Consider the following 11,090-nt stretch of genomic DNA (forward strand, 5'->3'; position numbering starts at 1 on the left):
AAGTTTAATAAAACAGGAGAAAAGCCACTGGAAGAAATAGAAATACCAAAAATAGAGCTTAATCAATCAGAAATAAACCCAAGAGCAAAAATAAAAATTCCGAAAGTCAAGTTAGATAGAAAAGAAGAAAAGTCAAATGCAAAAATGATTAATTCAAAAGCAACCAAAGTCATAAAGATTGATACAAGAGAAGGAATAAGTAGAGGATGTAAGTATAATGATGCAAATTTAGATAATAATTACATTAGAATCCAGTAATGTTTGGGTATCTCACGATTTTCGAAAAAAATGACCTTCGATTTATACTATAATAACAGTTATTTAAATCACCCTTAATGAAATTATTAATTAATTTATATGGGCTATAAATTCGTCACGCAGAACCTGCGCAAATTTAAGTGAAAATTCGCAGGAAATTTTTTGTGAAATGTTAAGAATTGTTAAATGATTGGATCGTAAATTGTAAAAAAGTCTAATCATATAAATTACTACGAAAACTATTATTGTTGAAATTAAGCAACCCAAAATTTCAACTTTGTTATTTAATTATAAATTTTAGTGTGCCTGCGTTATGCAAAATCAGTGTATGTTCTTGAATATCCTGCTTTTAATGTTCCTGGAGCTGCTCCAAAAAATGTATCACAATGTCATGTAAACCATCGCCCATTAATTTACGGAGGTTCAAAAGCGAAAGGAAAGGAATTTCCACACATGGTAAGGAGAATAATAAACCACAAATAATCAGTAAAAATTGTAGAAAAAGGAAAAGCTATTGGACCAATTTTTCTTGAAAGAAGTACGGCAAATTCATAACTAGATGGTAATATTTTCGGGGAGAACGTGACTTTTTTGTTCATGGTTTTAATTCACAATCAGATTCCAAAGAATTTCTTAACGAAAATTCCAATATTGTAAAAACGTTTCCTAAACCCGCTAACAGCACGCAAACTAACATTCGGGCATGTATAATAAAACAAAATAAAATAAAGTCTATAATTATTGTAGTTTTCTTTTGAAACAACAATTTCAAACCAATTTTATTGATCCAAGCAATGTGGAGGCCCCCTTTAAAATTATTTTATTTATTTTGTAATGTTTTAGATTATCAAATTTATTTTTTAGGCTTTAATTGGTTATGCCAAAGAAGACGATATCAAATGGATGTGCGGTGGCTCACTAATCACCGAAGAATGGGTTTTGACTGCAGCTCATTGTGCTTATACAACCTAGTTAGTGCAAAATTACATTTATTCAATGATAAAATCGCCAATAATAAGCCTTTGTCCTGATCAAATAAAGTGATAAACATAAATTAAATAATTTTTTCTATCTTATTCTTACAAAACAACTTTTGATGTGTAGTCTCTATGGCAATTGGAGGCTATGACGTCACTAAGTGTTATTTTCCTCTCTTTCTATTTGTACATTTAAATCCTTTATATTTTCGTAGTCATTGATGTTTTCTACAAATTGATTTCACACGATGTTTTGGCTCAATAACGAACGTCTTTTGAAGCAATAAAAAAATTTTAGGACAAAGGCCTATTACGTCCTGTATATACATCTTGGAAATGACCGCATTTGACCTCAGTCAATTATTTATTTTTTGTTATTATTTCTAGTGGTGAAGCAAAATTTGTTCGTCTGGGGGAATTAGATTTTGCAGATGACAATGATGATTCTGAACCTCAAAATTTTGATGTTATTCAAATTGAAGAACATCCCGAGCATGGTATTTCTCATTATAACGATATAGCGTTACTCAAACTTAACAAAAAAGCAAAACTTACGGCTTATGTTCGACCAGCATGTTTATGGACTAAACATGATATTAAAAACAGCAAAGCAATAGCAACCGGATGGGGTCTTACTGGATGGATTCCATTTTTCCACAATAGGAGTTCGCATTTACTTCAAGTAACATTAAGTTTAGTACCTCAATCAATTTGTAATCAAACAATTTTTAATGCGCATCGTTTGAATAAAGGAATAATTGATGAAATGCAAATTTGTGCTGGTGTTGGTGAAAATGATAAAGACAAGAAAGATACATGCCAGGTAATTAATACAAGGTGATACTTATTTGGTAAACTTCAAAAATTTATTGATATCGTTAAGTCTGAGCATCATTTACAAAAATTTATCAATAAACGAAATTATTTAGTTGTAATATCTGATAAATAACATAATTTTTGTAATCTCATTGTTATATTGTTTTCCTTTATTTTAAGGGTGATTCAGGAGGACCTTTACAAATATTTGCAAACGACGTCGAATGTATGTATTATATAATTGGCGTTACTTCGTTTGGAAAACCTTGTGGAAAGACACGAGCTGCAGGAGTGTATACAAGAGTGTCGAATTATATTCCATGGATTGAAAGTACTATAACATCAAAAAAATGATAATTTTCATTAATTTTTTTCTTAGTGTAAATAAAGAGTAAAACGTAATTTTGGAAAAATTTATTTTTCCCTCAAATTAATTAATATTAATAAATTAATTCACTCGAAGCACTTGATATTCATAATAAAGAAAGCTAAAATATGAAAATGTGAGAGAATTCTAAAATTCTAGGATATTCTGAGAACAGTCAGGAATAAGTCAGGGAAACAGGGTATAAGTCAAGGACAGGGACATTATTTTATTATTTATTATTTATTATTTATTTTTAACGCCCCCTTCTCTCGTAATAAATATCTATCAATAATGATCTTTTGTTAGTCGTCGTGAATCTGCCGTTGATAGATAATTAAATTAAACTGGCAAAATAACTTTAAATCACAAATAAATACTGGAAACTCTATGAAACGTTCGTTTACTCAGAAAAACAGATAAATTTTTTGTAAGAAAATTACATTATTACTAGAAACTACATTTTTACAATTTTTTATATTACAATTAATATTTACAAAAATTTGTGTGGGAAAGAATCACGCAAGTGATTTTTTATATATAGGTTGGACAAATATTGTTTAAATAATATAAATAACTAGCAGTTATCTACGTTATAGTCACGTTACAGTCGTTATAACCACTTTTAGATCAACATCCCCCCCGAAATTAGTCGGAAAATTGCCTTTTTCCCTACGAATATTTCCCCCTCTAAAAAGTTTCTGTTTTTAAATAATATAAAAAAGAAAGTCTTTAAAAAATAATCAAAATCGGAACTGTTTTTGAGGACTTCCTAATATTGCCTCTTTTATATATTCAAGGATGCAACTATAAAAGACGCCAACAATCGACTAAGAGCCCACGGTGCATTCACTAGGACTTAAAAAAAGGCTTTATTGATAGTTTTTTATTACGTGTGCGATAATTTAACTGCCTACGAGCGCAAAATTTTTAAATCTAGATCCACCTCGACCGTCATCAGAGTCATTTTCTTCCTTAGTTTTAAGAAGAACCCATATACGTATATTTTGCTCGAAAAAAAAAGATTTTAGATGAATTTTTACGTAGGTATATAAGTTATTTATAAAAGATCAAAATTTATTTAAAAAAGTTAATAATCTCAATACCTTTATCTAAGAACCAAAATACAAAATTTCAAAATAGATTAAAAATGGTAACAGAGTGTGTTTGAAACCATTTCCAATTTTTTTTTTCTTAAAAAGGTTATAAATTAATCTGGTTAATCCACTCTTTATTAACTAAGAATTCACATAAAATTACAGGTAAAGTAAAAATATTAGCAGCTTTTAAAATGAATATTATCAATATTTTTTAATTTTTACCTCTATGTAATAATAAACAATAAGTTGAGTAATGTAAGTATTACAAAACTTGTGTGTTCAATGGGTGTGAGAGGAAAAGAGTATAAAACACATCTAGGGAGCAAACGTAAAGAAAGTCTCAGATCTCATGGTCATTGTTGAAATCTCATGTTTGTGACATGAGATCTGAGACATTTTTTACTTGCTCCCGTGGTGTGTATACAATTTTTCTCCCCGGCGAAGGCAGAAGCGTCAACTGCGTTTTGCAGAGCGGGACGAAAGTTGACCCTTTCTGCACTGAGGTGAGAAAAATCTTTTGTAACCTGGTAACAAGTTGCACTCTCCACAAAAGACAAAAAGTAAGGGAATCAGAACAGAAACTAATCTAGACACTCAAAAGGAGTTCCGAGACATACGATTAATTTTTGTGTATTTACAAGTTTACATGTTTTACCAATATTATGTGGCGAACGCATTTAAGCTGCCGTTCGACCTTTTGCCGACCTTTTGCCCCGCAAATAACTTAATGGCTCATAAAAGTGTAAACTGATTGGCGACGACTTGTAATATAATCTAATCTGCGGATTGTAATTAGAAATGTTTCATAATTTCTTTAATAATTTCTCTCGCAACTCTCAGAGCAAATAATCGGGTGGTGCAATTTATGATAGTTTGGATATTGCAGTCAGCACTTTGAGCATACTGCCTTTCTAGCCTACTGAGAAAAACAAATGAAGAGAAAGGTGCGTTTATGAACAAAAGCAAACGAGTAACTACTCTCTGTTCCATTTAATAGCATATGTTATTTTAGGAACGATTCTAGACGATGTCGACGTTCTGGTTGAATCATCCATTGAGCAGCATAATAATGGAGTAAGAAGGTAAAAATCATCGTTTCATGTTTAAGAAGAATTTATTTTTTCTTCAGTTTTCGAACGTGAAGATCGTAAAATCGCATATTTAAAAATTTTTTTTTTTTCTGTTTTCTCAAAAATGATAAGCTTTGTCAAAAAAATGTCTACAGAAATTTTATATTCGTTTTGATGTAAAAAATGAGAAAATAATTAATTCGGTACAAAAATATAATCTGCAAAATTTCGATTAACAACTTGTAAATTAAAATCTTGAAGGCAATATTTTAAAACAAATTAAATATTAATCATTGTCTTAGATTAAAAATATTTGTAATCGAAAACCAAAAAAATTTTTAAATCTTAAAGAACATTTTATTATTACTAATTTTAGTTTAAAATCTTTTCTTACGGTCTTAGGGTATTGACCTTCCTCTATATTTCTATGGTATTTTATGCTTGTTTTCAACTTTAACGCTGTTAACGCTAATATAAAAGAAGAGTACGAATACTAAGCATGAAAGTACGAATCAGTTTCCTGTAACCATCATCCACACTTCACAGCGTCTCTGTATGGAATTAGATCTATACATAGAGGTTCAGACTGGGTTTTTTTTTTGCAAGAAAATTATTATAGTTGTTTTCAGTATTAATTATTATCATATTGTATACAAAACTTTTGACCCATGACGTTGAATTTGTATAGACAAATCTTCAGTTAGTAATGCAAGATCTTCTGTAGAATGTATAAGCAATTTTAAATAAAATATTTATAAACATAGTGGTGTAGTCTAACAGGTTTCATGTGTTTCATTCATAACAATGATAAAATTAAATAATTTTAATATTTGTGTTGTGTTATTTTATTTATTTGTTTTAATTAATGCAATTCAATGTCAACTATACGAAGGTAATAAAATATTAAAAACTATTTGTTGGTAAATATTTATTCGTAGATACATTACTTTGTTAATAGGTATAAAACAATCTATTTATAAAACAATAGGTAAAAAAAATTTCATTAGTAATACATAATTCCAAACTATTTACTTAACAAATCAATTTCTAATCAAGGTTAAGTGTAATTTTTTAACCTCGATAATAATATGTGTTAGGTTATGTTATAAGACTACTTTGCAAATTAACAAAATCTTTAAATATATTATATTTATTTGCATATGGAATATTTTTGGTTATTTGGATATTAATCATGAAATAATAGGTATAATTTCTATCAAGGTTATGTTTAAGTTAAAAACCCGGGAAAAATATGTGTTAGGTTATGTTCTTTCTTTCAACAACTCAGGTCTAGGTAGGCTGGCCGCTAGTTTGCAAATTAGCAAAAATGTTTTGTATTTTGTAAAAATTAAAAGACAAACAATGTATAAAACTACGAAGTATATTTTTTATTTAAATAATATTCATGAAAGAATTATGTGTTAGGTGTAGGTTATGTTCGTTTATTTACCAAGTGAGGTCTATACTAGGCAAGCTATTCACTAGGCATTTTGAAGCAACTACAATAAAAATTAATAATGTGTAAAAAAATGCTAAAAGTGTTAAAATTATTGATCAAGTACTCTGTCTGTTGAGAAGAACTGAAAATATATTATCACGAAAATAATATTTGATGATTTCATCTTTTTGTTTATTTTTAAAATTGATTGTCTTTATTGCTTTTTGGTATTTTATTGCTTAATTTTAAAAAATACAATTTTTGAATTTTGTTGTTATTTTTTTATTTTTATCAGGCCGTTTATAACTTACAAATTTACAAATTATGTTATTTTTTTTAGTCTTTGTCACGGGCAGCCACATATTTTTCCAATTTGTATTTGTAAAGTCGTAAAGAATATATAAATTTCACATTTTAATATTATAGATTTAGACCTGTGACTTCACATAGTTTTTAAAAATTATTAACAATATTAATCATAACATATATTACCAATATGAATACTCACTTTGGATTAATCGGCGATCCCATATCAAGACATTGGTCCCTCTTCTAGTTTATATGCAATGTCTTGCATCGTTCTTTCTGCTAACCGAACTGTTCAAAAGGGGCAGCAATTCAGAGCGATAAATTCGAATTTCTCTTATTTTATTGTATGTCAGTGATTTTCTCTAAATCTTTAGACATTAATATTTCAAAAGCTATGGTATCTTAGTAGGTATACATTTATCAAAAAATTTTTCTCTTAATTTTCTTCCAATTTTCTCAAGCCCTAACAGAACCCACCTTCAAAATTTGAAACGTAAGTCTCAAATATTTTCATACACTCATTAGTTTGGGAACGTCCTCATGTCTTTGTTAACAGTTTTTTCTGAATCACCTTTCCGTAAATAAATAAATCAATAATTATATCGTGTCTGTAATTTTAATTTGATTTAATTTTATAACTGAAAATGTAATTTTAATTTGTAAGGTAGAAATTCGTTTGTTCTACTGTCCAATGATAGTTTAAGCAATCGCTTTCGGATGCAAGAAGTAATCCATACATAATTTCAATAAAGAAAGAAATCTTCCGAATTATTCAAAAACCGTTTAAAAGTTACCTGGAAAACTTGCAAGATACTAAACGACCTTTGTATTTTCCAAACTATTTATAAAATTTAATAATTTAAAAAATATTTTTATCCTCAAAATAAATTTAAATAACAATAAGTTAAATAAAAAAAATAAAAAACTGCGTAATTTCTAGGTCAAGCATGTACTCACAGAAGAAGCGGATCGCCCGGTACATGTAAAGTATTAGATAATTGTGATGAAGCTGTGAGCGATCTTTTTGACAGGGATATAAATCCTCAAATATGTAGTTGGAAGAAAAATGTTCAAGTAGTATGTTGTCGGAATACGGAACCTGTAAAACCAAACAAGACATCAGAAGTAAAAATTGATACAAGAAATGGAATCAGTAGAGGATGTAAGTAGGGATCGTAAATATTACTCAATCATTTAATAATGCTCTTCTCTGTTCATTTGACATCTGACACTAGGGATGGTTTTTTGATCCATATCAGCTCACTGAACTCGGGGGTGGACAATAGCTACCTGCCTGTCTTAATACTTCTATCTTAATTAGAATGAATGCAACTTTTCTTTCAAATACCGAGTGTATAAGAATAAATGGTTAATATTCAGAGGGCTAATAGAGTTAGCATACCAAAAAATATTTTCGCATGTGTCCAGAAATTTTTTTATCTTTGTACATAATCTTGTTATTTTTCTCCAAAAAGGTGTAGCCAATTATTTGAAAACCGTTAGAGATGGAGTATAAATTTAAAGCACAACAATGTTTCTTATCAAAATATCAACAAATTTTGTTCGAATCATTTTTTCAAAAACCCTTTTTTGCATTAAGCGCATGAATCAATTGGTTTGCTCACTCTCTATTAGAATAATCCTATAAAAGAAATCATAGCTTTTATTTTGAAGGGTTTAATTCAATGCTATATGAGTTTATAGGAAATTTGAAAGGTTAAAATAACATGAGCTCGTCCAAATTAGTTCGTCGTTGCGCCAAATCATTTCATCAATGCACTAGGAAGAAGAACAAGTAGTTAGGGATAGAATAAGCTCTAAATAACAAAAGTGTTTATAGTATCAAAGCCAACAACTTTGGTTCAAACCATTTTTTCGGAAATGATAATAGATTCGGTACAAATAAAAAAATGCATAATTCGAAAGGAGCCGTTTCCAGACATATGTTTATTATACCAAAATGCTTGTTTTGACCTACCCTATTAGCCCCTTCAATATTGATCATTTATTCTCATACACCCAGTATAAAGCAACTTTAAAATTTTTAGCCGACTAACAGAAGGTATTGATACTGAATTACTAAATTTTACTTTGTAGTGTGCTTGTATTATGCAAGCACTGTCTTTACTATCAAGAATCCACCTTTTAATGTTCCTGGAGCTGTGCCTAAAAATATATCACTATGTGGAGTGAAATACCGGCCCTTAATTTACGGTGGTACTTTAGCTGGTGGAAAGGAATTTCCACATATGGTAAGTTTTATTATTATAGTCAATTAAATTGAAGAATAAACTTAATAATGAATTTATACTTCTTATTAAAAATTTTAGTGATATTTTTCTTCTCATATTTGTAACGCATACTTGCGTTTTTGTTTCTAAGCCTATATACAAGGTGTCTTTTTAAAGTTGATGCATGCTTGAAACTCGATAGAAAATTTAATCGAGGGAAATGCTTCAAATGAAAAATGTTAGTTTCAAAAGCACACATCTTATACCGGCATCGAATTCATTCTAAGTTTTCAGGTTCAATGAAAGCCTCACTCCCATTCATAGCTGACAAATTTTAATAACTTTCTAATTTAAAGTGTTCATCTATCGATTACCAGTTATGTTGGAGAAAGAGTTTGTCATTCAGCCTGAAAACCTAAGTCAAGATAAATGTCTGCGTAATGTCTTCGTTGTTTAAAATAAGTAATCCAGTATTATAATCTACCTTTCCTGACTTCCTTAATGGCCTTTCATTCTAAAGAGTGCATCCATATTTACAAATGGACGATAAACAAGGAAACGGTAGCCTATAAAGTACGCCAAGATAAGCATTTTGGTATAAAGAATGTATATACATCGATTTGAATTTTTGCCGAATTAGTTGAATTTTCAACAAAAAGTTTCGAACAAAAGTTATTTTTATCAGATAAAGAGTAATAATTTGAACAACCAAAAAGTTCTTTTTATAGTTTTAACTAATATAACTAAAAAACAAACGTTTTAAAAAAAATTTCAAAAACTTTTTCTTCGAAACTTTTTTCGTTTCATTAAATAATCAATATTGTCTTATAGGCTTTAATTGGTTACGGCGAAGATGAGGACAACATCGATTGGAGTTGCGGGGGTTCATTAATTACCGAAGAATGGGTTATGACAGCAGCTCATTGTGCTTATACAATTAAGTTAGTATAAAATTATTTTGTCAAGATAAAAAGCCCAGAAAATTTTTTCCCAGAAGCCCAGAAAGTTTTTCTGCTTAAAAATTCAAATAAAGGCTTTTCTCCGGGTTTATCTTTATTCGGATGCAAGAAATGACGTTTAAAAGGTACATTGCAAAATCATGTGCGCAAAAAAAATTACTCAGGGACGCGAAAATAAGTTTTTTTCTGGCAATGGACTTTTTATGGGTCATTTCTTGCATCCAAATAAAGATAATCCCGTTGAAAAAACTTGGATTTTTTAAGCAGATCGACTGTTTTATTGTCTTATTTATCTAAGCTAAAAAGCATTAACTAAAACTATCTTGTGTAAACATTTTTAGTGGGGATGCAAAATATGTTCGTTTGGGAGATTTAGATTATGCAGATGATAATGATGATGCTTCTCCTCAAGATTTTAAAATTGTACAAATAGAAAAACATCCCGACCATAGTACCTCTCATTATAACGATATCGCTTTATTAAAACTTAATAAAAAGGCAGAAATTAATGCTTACGTTCGGCCAGCGTGTTTATGGACCAAACGTGAAGTTGAGGCCAAGAACAACAGAGCTTTGGTAACTGGTTGGGGAACAACCAAATTTTTTGGTGTTAAAAGTTCTCAGTTACTTCAAGCGGCATTAAGTATAATACCTCATTCAGAATGTAATAGTACGTATCAAAAAGAAGAACGTTTAAATCAAGGAGTGCTTGATGATATGCAACTTTGCGCTGGGGCAGCACCAAACGAATCCAACAAAGATACATGTCAGGTAATTAATTTATACCTTTTGGTACCAATGTTTCTAATATGACCAACTAATTAAAATTTAAAATTAGCCATGTAAATATGTATTATGTAAATGAATTATTTTTCGTTTATTTCCCAAAAGTATGGAAACCCTTGAAGATCTCGCAGAGACAGCGGGGAAAAAGGATTGTCAGGCTTGTCCCTCTTCCCTTACAATTACCTATGAAATAAGGTATTTGACCTTGGAATGGCCTTAAAGGTCATGATCAAAGTCATATTTGAATGTAAAATATTCTGCACTTTCCAAATCCGCAATAAAAACTAGGTTCCCATTTTGAAACTGCCTTGTGGGTTCGCTGTAGCTTTGAGGCTATGTTCAAAGCCAAATCCAACCATTGGATTTCCCGTCAAAAAATACGTCGGATATGGTATTTTTCATTTCCCCCCCCCCTGACTCTGTGAGATCTCCAGGAGTTTCCATACTTTTGGGACACCATATGCAAAAATAATACAATCGCTGTGTGTTTTTTAAGGGTGATTCAGGAGGACCATTACAAATATTTGCTGAGGACGTCCATTGTATGTATTATATAATTGGAGTTACATCGTTTGGAAAACCTTGTGGATATACACGAATTCCAGGAGTGTATACAAGAGTATCGAATTATATTCCATGGATAGAAAAAACTGTATGGAAAAATTGATAGTTTTCTTTTCAAAATTGTAATTCAAACAAACAATATACATAAAACAATTTTTAAGAAATTTGTTTCATTTTACTTTTTTCAATATAGGGAAAGTGCTTCATATGATCCCTCA

General features: G+C 29.9%; 1 protein-coding gene across 1 annotated transcript; it reads left to right on the plus strand.

Annotated features, from left to right (window-relative positions):
* Positions 1-133: 133 nt before the first annotated feature.
* On the plus strand, positions 134-11,029 carry LOC123298768 (transmembrane protease serine 9-like). Its single transcript, XM_044880865.1, has 10 exons — positions 134-208; positions 560-714; positions 1,123-1,229; positions 1,623-2,058; positions 2,232-2,400; positions 7,273-7,494; positions 8,430-8,584; positions 9,395-9,504; positions 9,864-10,293; positions 10,805-11,029. Exons 1-10 carry the CDS (start codon positions 145-147, stop codon positions 10,973-10,975), a joined length of 2,019 nt encoding a protein of 672 aa, XP_044736800.1. The 5' UTR covers positions 134-144; the 3' UTR covers positions 10,976-11,029.
* The last annotated feature ends 61 nt before the right edge of the window (positions 11,030-11,090 follow it).

This window comes from Chrysoperla carnea, chromosome 4 (genome assembly GCF_905475395.1).
Source record: "Chrysoperla carnea chromosome 4, inChrCarn1.1, whole genome shotgun sequence".
Lineage (NCBI taxonomy): Eukaryota > Metazoa > Arthropoda > Insecta > Neuroptera > Chrysopidae > Chrysoperla > Chrysoperla carnea.

Excerpts from the sequence above, each read along its gene's own strand:
- LOC123298768 (XM_044880865.1), top strand. The coding sequence starts at position 145 with ATGATTAATTCAAAAGCAACCAAAGTCATAAAGATTGATACAAGAGAA. Across the intron at positions 715-1,122 it reads GAAAGGAATTTCCACACATG|GCTTTAATTGGTTATGCCAA; the intron begins GTAAGGAGAATA and ends TTTATTTTTTAG. Across the intron at positions 1,230-1,622 it reads CATTGTGCTTATACAACCTA|TGGTGAAGCAAAATTTGTTC; the intron begins GTTAGTGCAAAA and ends TATTATTTCTAG.